The 12,973-nt window shown below is 30.4% G+C and overlaps 1 protein-coding gene across 4 annotated transcripts; it reads right to left on the bottom strand.

Moving 5' to 3' along the window:
- Window positions 1-412: 412 nt before the first annotated feature.
- LOC111709640 (uncharacterized) lies at window positions 413-7,146 on the bottom strand. Of its 4 annotated transcripts, XR_002766900.1 has the most exons (11): window positions 6,366-7,013; window positions 6,071-6,125; window positions 5,133-5,172; window positions 3,783-3,847; window positions 3,548-3,605; window positions 2,660-2,714; window positions 2,433-2,525; window positions 1,884-1,965; window positions 1,323-1,422; window positions 868-1,230; window positions 413-684 (listed from the first exon to the last, which is right to left on the bottom strand). XR_002766900.1 is itself a non-coding variant. In XM_023483410.1 (10 exons), exons 1-10 carry the CDS (start codon window positions 6,386-6,388, stop codon window positions 1,193-1,195), a joined length of 594 nt encoding a protein of 197 aa, XP_023339178.1. In that variant the 5' UTR covers window positions 6,389-7,146; the 3' UTR covers window positions 413-1,192. The 4 variants fall into 4 exon arrangements, 3 of the variants coding, with proteins under 3 accessions (XP_023339178.1, XP_023339176.1, XP_023339175.1); XM_023483410.1 differs by lacking the exons at window positions 2,433-2,525; window positions 2,660-2,714 and adding exons at window positions 3,192-3,269; window positions 3,404-3,458 and having other exon boundaries at window positions 413-1,230; window positions 6,366-7,146; XM_023483408.1 differs by lacking the exon at window positions 2,660-2,714 and adding an exon at window positions 3,404-3,458 and having other exon boundaries at window positions 413-1,230; window positions 6,366-7,144.
- Between the last annotated feature and the right edge of the window lie 5,827 nt (window positions 7,147-12,973).

Genomic DNA, 12,973 nt, shown 5'->3' with positions numbered 1-12,973 from the left:
TTACATAATCAATCTAACCCTCTAAACCAAACGTGCTGACTTTCCAAAATCCTTCTTACCAACCAAAAATCTATTCCTACTAAACTAGCAAATAAATAGCCAGCCTCAATATTCAAACTAAACTTGCTAACATTTAACAATAAAAAGCCCCAAAAAATCTTTCTTACTGAACTAGCTAACCTTGCAAAGCTTTCTCATCTATTCTAACTAAACTAACTAACCTTACAAACCAACTAAGCTATTCTCGCTTATTTGCCTTTAACCCTCCAACCTAATTAGATAAAGAAGGTTCAGATCATTAGAATTCTAAAGTGTCAAGACTAATTATGCAAACTGAGAATATTCTAGAAGCATCTTATATTTATCTATACCAGACTGTTTGTAACTCTCATCCACTAATTCAGATGAACAATTAAGATTACAAATGGAAACTTTTATTTTATCTAGAATAGAATAAATGTTTATATACTTTATTTATGACAATTTTGATCCAGTTTAGAGCTTCACGTAAAGAAGCTGTTTATATTCCGCTGCTCTAGACTATCTAGAGAGTAGCAAGATAGGGATGATACTCTGGAGGGTGAACAATTTAAATCTCCTTCACTTTGGTTCTCCAGGTCACTACTTCCACCCTCCTCGGAGTCCTCTACGCTCTCACTTATTATCTGATCTGACAAGCTGAACCTGCTCAAGGAGAAGAGATTTTCCCCGTTCAGGTCTAGATCTAATCTATCAGATATCATGGATTTAAAAAATTGTTTCTTTCTAATAGACTGGCGGAGAATTGTATCACAGGATCACAAGGATATTTGACTTCCTCGGTGCGTTTTAATTGAAAAACCTTGCTGGTATCTTTACAAGCTGAACCTGCTCAAGGAGAAGAGATTTTTCCCGTCCAGGTCTAGATCTAATCTATCAGATATCATGGATTTAAAAAATTGTTTCTTTCTAATAGACTGACGGAGAATACTATTTCTGACTGAACTTTGGGAAAACATTGGTTGTATCACAGGATCACAGGGATATTTGACTTCCTCGGTGCGTTTTAATTGAAAAACCTTGTTGGTATCTTTACCCCATTCATCTTGGACTTCCAGGGGCTTCTCCGACCCTGAGAGAAGTCTCGTTGCTCCTGTCTGAGGGTCGAACTCGTGTAACTATCGTCTTTTTATTTAACAAATTATGTGTACAGTTATAGAGTACTCCCATGATATCTCAACGTATCCGCATCTAAAAAGAATAATTGAAATTTATGTTGGTGTAAAATTTCTATTTATTAATTAAAAATACAAAAATCTTTATTTTAGTACTTTATTACTTACTACTTATAGTTGCTGGGTTTGCTGGTGGAGAAGATGAAGTATGGATGGGAGGGATAAAGATAGGGGTCAGCATATCAGTGTGGAGGGAAGGATTGAAAACCTGAAGGAAAATTAATAAAATGTATATAGCTATAAGTTTTTCTCTTTAAATACGATTATAGAAATTGGAATTCAAGTAGATTTACTTCCCCGTAGTTGGTAAAATGTTTTCATTGGTATAACGCATGAAATGAATATGATAACCCACAAACAAACGCTGTTCATTTGAATATCCGAGCCTAGCCTACCTTTGTGGTCCTTATTTGGACTGTACCGCTAATTAACAATTTCTTAAACAGTATACCTGATATGTATAATGTATGTCATAAATATCATATCTGTTAGTGTCAACAGCTTGTTTTTAAGGTTCTCTTTGTATTAAAAGATTTATTGCCGTATTAAAATGTATAGTAAAGAATTACTAATTGAAATATATTTTGTATGACCTTGGATACTGTTAGTAACTCCTTAATAATTATAAAACGGAAATTTTTTTTTTATCATTTATGTAACTCTATCTACCTTTATGTATCCCTCAGTTTGATATTTGTTGCTTCTTTTCCTTGCCTCTCCCGTTTTCAATGGTACTTGCACCATTTTTTTACTAAATATAATTAATTTGAATGATAGTGTCAAGTTTCTAATTAGTTCCTTTATATTGTATGTTCGATTCACAACTGCTTTATTAAAATTTAGCAACCAGTCATTCCTTTAAATCTAAGACTTATAAAATTTTAACCAATGTGAGATGTCTAAAACATGCTTATTAAATTGTTTACTATTTTTTGTTTTCCAACAATAAAACGTTAAGATGTCATTGGTTTACAACGGGCAGTGAATATATTACAAGAAACAAATTCTTCAACAAACTCTACAAACAATAATTTTAAGTATTTTATCTTACGTTTTATACTAATGATTTTCAATTTCATTTATTAAAAATGATTTCTTTTCAGTGCATGAAGTATATTGATGTTTTCCCATAAAAAATTCAAGTATAATTTTAAATGTTATCAAATAATTGCCCTTAAAGGCATGTTTAAATGGTCTTTATTTCCTGTATTGGGTTACCTCGCTCCAATTTTTCGGTTCATCACCCTCCCTCTCTTCAGGACTGCAAGCTCTGATATTTTATCATTGTTTCCTTTCTCGGTTACCCATTCTCTACACACAATAAAAATGTCATGCTTTTAACTAACTTTTGATTTAATATCATTTACAATTCACATTGTAACAAGCTATAATGTCAAATGTTTTAATTATTTTTCCTTTAATTTCTACAAATTTTTTATTCTTACTTAAATTCTTGCTCCGTCTCCCGTTTATGTTTCCAGTTAATTACTTCTCCAGTTCCTGTGTAGTTAGCATGGTTGTTAATTAGTTTATGAGTTAGACTAGATATTCAATAAATATCTTATCTAATGTAATAACACAGTATACAAACAGAGTAAACTTGTCCGTATTCACTGTTCATCTTGCTGAGACATTATCGACACATATTTACAGTCTTTTATCCTTTTCATAAAATAAACTCTAGCAGACATAATAATATTATGGCTTTTAAAATTAGGTGACACAATGCTAATTCATAACAAAGAAGATATCGAATTCGTCACTGAATTCCCATGTTTTTTGGGACACCCTGTATTTTATCTTACGTTTTATACTAATGATTTTCAATTTCATTTATTAAAAATGATTTCTTTTCAGTGCATGAAGTATATTGATGTTTTCACATAAAAATTCAAGTATAATTTTAAATGTAATCAAATAATTGCCCTTAAAGGCATGTTTAAATGGTCTTTGATTGTATTTCCTGTATTGGGTTACCTCGCTCCAATTTTTCGGTTCATCAGGACTGCAAGCTCTGATATTTTATCATTGTTTCCTTTCTCGCTTACCCATTCTCTACACACAATAAAAATGTCATGCTTTTAACTAACTTTTGATTTAATATCATTTACAATTCACATTGTAACAAGCTCAAATGTCAAATGTTTTAATTATTTTTCCTTTAATTTCTACAAATTTTTTATTCTTACTTAAATTCTTGCTCCGTCATCCGTTTATGTTTCCAGTCAATTACTTCTCCAGTTCCTGTGTAGTTAGCATGGTTGTTAATTAGTTTATGAGTTAGACTAGATATTCAATAAATATCTTATCTAATGTAATAACTAGTTTTATACCTATAAATTCAAACACTGCCATCTGGTGGTAACGTAGCTCTTCAGGAGTCATCTTGATCTGGACAGTGTTTTTGATAAACTATCGAATTATAGATAGAAGTGAAATTATGAGCGATCATTATTTAACTTCATTCGTGATCAGCTTTTAAAATTTTTCGCAAAGACTCCCTTAAATTATTAAATACAATTTTTTATGTCGCTTTTTTCAAGCATTCCTTCATTTTATTTTATCTACCTGATCAACGCTGCTGATCTTAAGGGATTCCCCTCCGGGAAAGGTGTTCCTATAGTGACCAGGAGTTGAAGGAAATAGTTGTTACTAACCGACCCATTGTATTTACAAATGGTTTATTACTAATTGGAGTTTGGTTAAAGGGAGTGACTGGCGATGTAAGGTAGTTGAACTGAGTATATGCAGTGAAAACTTCTCTCGGATTCATTTGAGACATATTAAACTTTTTCAATATCTGTAAATCCTGAGTTTGAGCGCAAAATCGACGTTTAAAAGTACTACTTTAGTAATTTCAGAATTAGTTTTGTTTTAATTATTGAATAAAGACAACGAAAAATAGAGTAAAAATTATATAGTAATTTAATTATATGGTAAGGAACATATTCCTCAAAAAATTTATCAATGAATCAATGCTAAAATCGATTATTTCGTTTTCATTATTATATTGAATTTCTTATTTTCTTTGAATTTTTTCGCAGATTTCTTTAAATTCTTCAAATGTTGTCTTTTCTATAATAATTCTAGAAAATCTGCGAAAACTTTGTGAATAATGAGAAACCAGAATAATGAGATAATAGAAACTAATAATTGAACAAGATTACTTATTTTCAATGATAAGATTAATTTTTATTTTCTCATCATGTTTCATACATGACTTCTGTAGTTTATTGTATAACTGTTTTACATTTTATGTCGTCTTTATTTAATAATTTTTTAAAAACTTTTTCTTAAAACGTATCCACCCCCAAAGTAGCAATTTTAAACATCTAATTTTGCTAAAACTCAGGATTTACAAATCTTTAAAAAGTTTAATATGTCTCAAATGACTCCGAAAGAAGCTTTCCACAACACTGTATACTCAGTTCAACTACCTTACATAGCCGGTCACTCCTTTTAATCAAATTTTAAATTTCTGAATTGTGGGTATATCAAATAAATCCTCTTTAAATTTTCAGTTTATGAATTTTAAGGTGTATTAAATTGGTCAACTATGCGTTAAAAATTATATTTCCAAATACATAAAAAACAATATGTTTAAATTTAAAAATTATAGGAAATCAACTTTTTTAAGGAAAATTGTTGTAAATTTAATCGTACATAAAATTTTCCTGGTGTTACGTAAGCTACCACAAAGAAAATGGACTTTTAAACGTATTTTGGATGGGAACAAACAAATAATCAAACAGACAAAGCAAAGTTTATAAATAGAAGATGTATGCCCCTTATAATATACATATCTATTATTGTGTATTTTATTTCTATATAATTTAAAGTTTTCTTAATTTCAGTTCCAGTTTAAAAATAACAAGATGGAGACAAATTTTTTCATTTTTTAATGATGAAAATCTGTACCTGTATAGAAAGATTTGTAGGCTAACATTAAACCGGATTCCTGAAATTCATCGCAATATAGAAAGTTAATCTTTTTTAAAAATCCTTTAAATAATTTCATTTTTTATTTTCACATGTACATAAGCAAAGCAAAGTAATTTGCGTAAATTATTAATATGTTAAACTTTCAAAATTTAAAGTATAATTTCCTCATTTCATTACGAAATTCCATAAGACTATTTTAACTTCATTTATACCTTCCTATACTTAAAGCTATTTAAGATATCTGTATTCTGTATGTATGTATTGTCGTTGATCTTTTTAAATCAGTTTAATCAAAGTAAATAAAAATAATAATTTAAAAATTGAATACACGTTCGTTTTTCATTGTTTTTTAGAAAAGCAAATGTTTATACCACCCCGGACTAACCAGAGTGAGAAGTATTCGGTTTCTTTTATTTTTAATCAAATTTATTTTAATCTATAATTGAACAATCTTAAAACTTATTCATTTGTTTATTCCATACTTTTTCATTAAAGATGATATTTCGACAAGAAAGTCTAAAATATTATATTTTCGGTCAAATTTTGATCATATGTCTCAACTTTCTGAAATATTAACAAAACCGTTAAATCCACGTTATACTATACTATAAGAAAACATGTTCTATTCTCACATAATGTATAGAAACAGATTTTTCTTGCAACAGACTATCAATTTTTTATTCAGTTATATCTCCATATCAATTGGGTATTCTGTGATATTTATAATTTTAAATTCTGACATTTGAAGTATTCAAAATTTTAAATATGAAAGGTTTACATCATCATGTAACCAAAATATTTTAATTCAAATATAGTTTGTGTTAAAAAATAAATTCCTTTGTACCTAGAAATAAAATAAATCACAATAAATCAAAACAACTAAAGCCACATTGTTATCTGTCTGTCGTGAGTACCTGCTTCTCTCGTATTACTTTGATCCCATCTTCCCAGGACAGAGCCGTATTTTTCCTTAACATAATTATTGCATAACAAAATTAAACATTAAACAAATATGTCACCATGTATGCATTAAAAGTATAAATACCCCCCCCCACACACACACACACACTAGAAAACATTTTAAGCCGTTCCTGAACATCTTTGCGGCCTGATGTCGAATAACTATGTAATGTAAATAAGATAAAGGAATTAGAAAAGTTTGAGGCATGTATGTTCATGTTCTGTTCCTGAAAAAGAAATAGTACTAACTTGTATGTGCCTGATAGCTGCATGCTTCTGGATTAAAACAATCTATGGTGTTAAAGCCTCCAGTTCACAACTCTGTCAAATTAAACAAGAATACAACGTACACTGTGAACTAGAAAACATTCTGATCACGGAGTAGATATACATAGAGAGAAGCTTAACAATTACACAACGTCCACTCCGAGTCTATCTACTCCGTTATTAGACTAAACGTCTCGCAATGTACTCCAATTTTATCTACTCCATAAACAAAACAAACTTTATGCCATTCACTCCAAGTCTATCTACTCTGCTATCAAAATAACCTTCTTGCAGTGCACTCCAGTCTTTCTACTCCGTTATCTAAATAAACTTCTTGCTGAGCACTCCAAGTCTATCTACTCCGTTATCAAAATTGATGTCTTGTAATGCGCTCCAAGTGTGCCTAATCCGTTAACAAATAAACGTCTTGAAATGCACTGCAAGTCTATCTACTCCGTTAACAAATAAACTTCTTGCAATTCACTCCTAGTCTAGCTACTCCGTTAACAAATAAACTTCGTGCAATGCACTCCAACTTTCCAAGTCTATCTACTCTTTTATCAAATAAATTGTGTGCAATTCAGTCCAAGTCAATCTACTCTGTTATAAAAAAATACATGCAATGTACAACAAATCTATCTACTCCGTTATCTTAATAAACTTCTTGCAATTAACTCTAAGTCTATCTACTCCTTATTTAAATAAACTTCTTGCAATGTACAATAAGTCTATCTTCTCCGTTATCTTAGTTAACTTCTTGCAATGCACTCCAAGTCTATCTACTCCGTTATAAAAATGTTTTCTAGTTCAAAGTGTACATTACAAGATTAAGTTTAACTAGATATTTAATATGAGAGAGCATAGTGATTATGCCTGAATGCATAAAGGGGAATTGTATTTTTGTTATTTTTCAAAATGTTTTTTTATTTTCAAACTGGTTAATAAATTATTTTTTTGGGAATACAGGAGGATCCATAAAACAAAATAAAACTGTGGAATAGGAAGTTGACATTTTTGCAATCTTATGTGTATTACAAACTCTTGTAAACCGAAAAGTTTGAAAATAAACTTTTTAAGAGAAAGTGACTGTGACTGTGTGCAACTACACCATTGCTGTGTTTCAAGTTTACTGAACTGATAAAATACAAAACTGGAGTCCAATAGTCGTCTTCCTACTCCACTGTTTTATGGGTCCCACTGTATAATTAGTCCAACCAAACATGATAACCGTAAAAAGTTTTTTTTTCATCCTTAATGTTTTTAAGGATTGTAATGACAGAAAACAATTAATAATGTAAATTGTGAAGATTCCACTATTTTTTGGTTACCACGGTAAGTCAAGTTTCTAAACTTAATTAAAACAAAAAAATACAAAAAATAGGCTTCTCAGGAATTGCATCCTGCATCTTTCTAATGCCTTCTTTTAATCATTAGAAATAATAAACCTTTGTTACAACAAGTTTCCAACTTTGATAAAGGGAGTAATTCGCGAAAAAAGAAGAAAAATAAAAAAGAACGACAAGCTAAAAATGCGTTTATAAATAAAATATTTTCTTTTTTCTTTTCTTTTCTGTCGTAAAAACATTTTTACCCGTACTGCATACATAAATTTAAGCGTAAAATATGTTACACTTTGGACAGAATAATTTCTATTCCATGCATATTGAATTGTTTATGAATGAGCACTTAACTGTTCTGAATAAATACTCAAGATGGACTAAAAATCATTATATTTACACTAAACATATTAGGAAATAAATGATAATAGTGTTACTGTTTGAATCAACTTATGATTCAACGAGAAATTATCTTTCAGAGACTTCTCCGCCTTCCGTGGCGAATATATTCTATGGTGTCCATTCGGCTTGAGTTCCTCGTCTGTACTGCACTGCCGGTATACTTGGCTCCACCTGACAAGTTCTCCTATCTCCACGTTGCAGGCAAAACCGTTAGCCTAGTTGCAGGCTTGAATGTCAGCCGATGGGTGGCTTGTATTTGTCTTCAACGGAAAAAAAACTCCCTTGAATTGGGAACGCAGCGGTTGTATTTACCGCCCTACGTCTCATACGAGCTATAGCTATGTACAATGAGCTAATGAGCTGCCATGCTCACAAACAGAACTACTAGCAATTAGGGCTGGGCACGTTCCCACTTTTTCCAGACGTTTTGTTATCGGTAAGTTCCAACCATCCATTAAAAAAAAAAAAAAATTCAGTAAGCCGTTAATTTTAAAGGTAAGAACGAAACATTCGTTCCGTTAACGGCATTTTCTCCTATTTTTTTAATTACCATTAGTTAAATATATCAATTTTATTAACGGCGTTAACGGAAAATTTTCAACAATCGTTAAAAAAAGTTATAGTATTGTATTGTGTAATATTATATTTTTTCTATCTAACTTGCATATGCAAAGTAATGTTCCGGCCTTACTTAATCAAAATTGCAATATTGTTCCTTACTTACATGCATATAGCTTTCCGAGTAATATCTTTTTTTCTTAATTTTCTTTATGATGTTCCTATTATTGACTATTGTTCATGTAAAGTATGAATGAATGAATTTGCTCCTTAACAGGATTTTTATTGTTCCTTAGATTATGTATTTCATTTATTGTTCTTGTTCTCATGTTCTTAGTGTATAAAACTCCTAGTTTTTTCTTGTTCCTAGATCTGGCTCAATAGTCAATGTTCCTCATTTGATGTTCCTAATCTAGTTATTCCTTATTTTGTTTCTAACTCACCCAGCATTTGTATTATTGTATTGTTACTTTGTTTAAACCTAAAATGTNTACATCAAAGAATAAATTATATAATACATATATTCACCATTTTTCTCCATTCATCATATATAAGTATATATGATAAATGTCTGATGATTAAAACACAGATTATTTTTCCATTTCCATTGCTGTACAAATTCTTTTGTGTTTTAAATTATTTTGCTTTTTATTTTTTGAAAAATATTCTAGAAATAAATACACGGCAAACTGTTACAAGTATTCTAAAATTTAGATAGACAGCAAGAGAGTTAAAATATTCTAGAAATTATATAGATAGCAAGTGAGTTAAAATATTCTAGAAATTATATAGATAGCAAGAGAGTTAAAATATTCTAGAAATTAGATAGATAGCAAGTGAGTTAAAATATTTTAGAAATGAGATAGATATCAAGAGAATTAAAATATTCTAGAAATTAGAAAGATAGCATGAGGGAGTTAAAATATCCTAGAAATGAGATAGATAGCATGAGAACTAAAATATTCTAGAAATTAAATAGACAGCTAAAGAATGGAACTATTCTAGACATTAGATAGATAGCAAGATTATTAGAATATTCTAGAAATTAGAATATTGACAACTTGTCTTTTTTTCCATGCTTACGTATATATCTATGTTGTTTGAAAGCTTGGTAGAAATAAAATTTAATTCAAAAGACCACTATACACATACAAAAACAATAAAAAAAATAAAAATAAAGACGGTTTCCAAACCATTAAGCACACTATTCTGCGACCAGGCGTTTAATGCTTTATGTAACTTTTATCTTTTTTTTTAAATGTTAAAAACAAAGGAAACCGTATATATTCACCAACAAAATAAAACAAAGGAAAACCGTATATATTTACCAACAAAATAAAACAAAGGAAAACCGTTTGTATTCACCAACAAAATAAAACAAAGGAAAACCGTATATATTCACCAACAAAATAAAACAAAGGAAAACCTTATATATTCACCACTAAAATAAAACAAAGAAAACCCGTATATATTCACCAACAAAATAAAACAAAGGAATACCGTATATATTCACCAACAAAATAAAACAAAGGAAAACAGTATATATTCACCGACAAAATAAAACAAAGGAATACCGTATATATTCACCAACAAAATAAAACAAAGGAAACCGTATATACTCACCAACAAAATAAAACAAAGGAAAACCGTACATATTCACCAATAAAATAAAACAAAGGAAAACCGTATATATTCACCAACAAAATAAAACAAAGGAATACCGTATATATTCACCAACAAAATAAAACAAAGGAATACCGTATATATTCACCAACAAAACAAAGGAAAACCGTATATATTCACCAACAAAATAAAACAAAGGAATACCGTATATATTCACCAACAAAATAAAACAAAGGAATACCGTATATATTCACCAACAAAAAAAACCAAAGAAATACCGTATATTTTCACCAACAAAATAAATATATTAAAGGGACTGTAAGCATGGCCCTCCATGCAAAGATTTCAATGCCTGATTCGTGAAGTTTCCCTTGGAACAGACTGCTCATATGCTCTACCTGGACAGGCTAAGCAGGATTGAAGTGTTCCGTCACGCCATGCTGCAGTTCCATTAAAATTTTTTGGACTGCCATCTAGCGGTCACGTGTTGCATATAATACCAATTCAGGGGTTAAGTCAGGGGTTACAACTTTTAAAGAAATACTCCATTTTTTAACATGAAACATAAAATTAATTAATTTAGCATATTTTTAAAACTTTCTTATCTCTGATTTAGACGTATTTAATTCTGACAATTCTCATATTTTTTTCCTGCAGTAAATGAACGCGCAAGTCACTTTGAAAGAGAAACCACAGTTGAAAATGATCAGTTTTAAAATTATAAACTTTGATATCTAATTCACTCTTGATCAGACATAGTTTTTAGGGTACCATTGTAAATCTAGCATTTTCATCCTTGTATGGAGGATCATTTGAAAATACGCTACAGTGTCTGTAAACAAAGTATTTTAGGTTGGGAGGCAATTTTTAACAAAATGTATGCACAGAAACTTTTTTGTTATATTAAACTCTTACATTTAGGCATTTCTTACATTTTGTTTTGACTTGAAGTTTAAACTCATCTCTGTTTTGCATGTTTTTTCAGCTTTTGAAATTTTGGTCTGCCCTTTTATGGTTTTATTCAACACTAGCAATGCCGGTGAAATTTTGAAAAATAAAAAAAGATAGATTTTGATTTGCCTTTTTAAAACATAGCGAAATTTCGAAGAAATAAAAAAGGCACACCACATTTTTAAAATCCAGAACTTGGCCTTGTTTATGTTTCTTTTGAAACTTTTTTCATTTTTGTTGGAAAAATTCAGATGCTGCACAATGAAATTAAACATAAATTATCATTTTTTCATTGTAAATGCCGTTAAGCATTTTGTAATTTGTTATTTTATGTGAAATCTCTAAATATTTCAATAAAGCCGAAAAATCTATTTTAAAAGTATATCTCAGTTTCCAGGATTATACTGGCTAGTGATTTACCGACGGTATAAACTGAGGTTTTTATTGCCTGGTCTGAAAGGATTCTAAAAATGAGAATTCTATTTTTAAAAGTTGGAAACCTTGTGTTCAAGGAACAAAGGAAAATTATATTAGATATTGTTGGGCAGTGTTCTCTTCTTATTCACATCAACCTCAACCCGCAACGAGGAAAGGAGGGCGAACCCCTTAATTTCTGTCAACGAGCCACTTTTCTTGTCTGAGCCGTACTCCATATTGTAAACTCCGGTTCATTTTAAGTCCCGGGCCGAATTTTCACTGGGTAGAGCCAGCTGTACAGTATAATTACAGAATATGTACGGCAACCCGGGACGGTACGCCAAATGAATTTTCTCTTCTGGCTCAGTAACATTTTGTCTAATCCATTTTAGTTTAAGTGACGTCTTGTCTAAATTCGATATTGTCTAAATTTTCTTGGTATAAGGTATACATTTGGTCTAAATAACATTACGTCTAAAGCAATTTTTAGTCTAAAGTAACTTTTGGTCTAAAGTAACTTTTGGTGTAAAGTAATATTTGGTCTAAAGTAACTTTTGGTGTAAAGTAAAATTTGGTTTAAAGTAATTTTTGGTCTAAAGTAACATTTGGTCTAAAATCATTTGTTCTAAAATAACATTTGGTCTAAAGTAACATTTGGTCTTAAGTTTCATTTCGTCCAAAGTAATATTTCGTCTAAAATAAGGAGGACTAAGTGTACCGTACATTTTTTTTACTTTTCAAGTTCTGTTTTCTTTCCTTTAGATCGCAATGATATGACTTCTGCTAACCGCGTAATCTCTTGCATTTAAACAATGCGGCTCGACTGTAGAATTTGTGCGGCTTGGGCCAACTCCCCTCCACCCCTCTTATACCAGCTTTCATTCTTCATGATATATCATCTGGACGTTGAGTAAGGATATATTTCAGAAAGTTTAGATGAAAGAGGGGGGAGGGGCAAATTTTCTCTTAACAATTTTCAAATTTTCCTTTTAAATAATCCAATAATTTTATTTATTATTTTTTTTTGCCTTATTTCACCTTTTGAAACATGGAAAGAACAACTGTTTTCAAACTGAATGTTGCTGACATATGCAGATCTTCAAAATACAAAATTTTCTCGAATTAAATTATTTTGCTAAATCTGAATATCTTCCACTCCTTTTCACTTCTTCCACTCCTTCCACTCCTTTCCACTTCTTCCAATCCTTCCACTCCTAAACTTCTTCCAATCCTTTCACTCCTTTTCATTTCTTCCACTCCTTCCACTCCTTTACACTTCTTCCACTCATTCCACTACTTATC

Source organism: Eurytemora carolleeae, unplaced genomic scaffold (assembly GCF_000591075.1).
Source record: "Eurytemora carolleeae unplaced genomic scaffold, Eaff_2.0 scaffold979, whole genome shotgun sequence".
Lineage (NCBI taxonomy): Eukaryota > Metazoa > Arthropoda > Copepoda > Calanoida > Temoridae > Eurytemora > Eurytemora carolleeae.
This window is presented reverse-complemented; position numbering and strand designations above follow the sequence as displayed.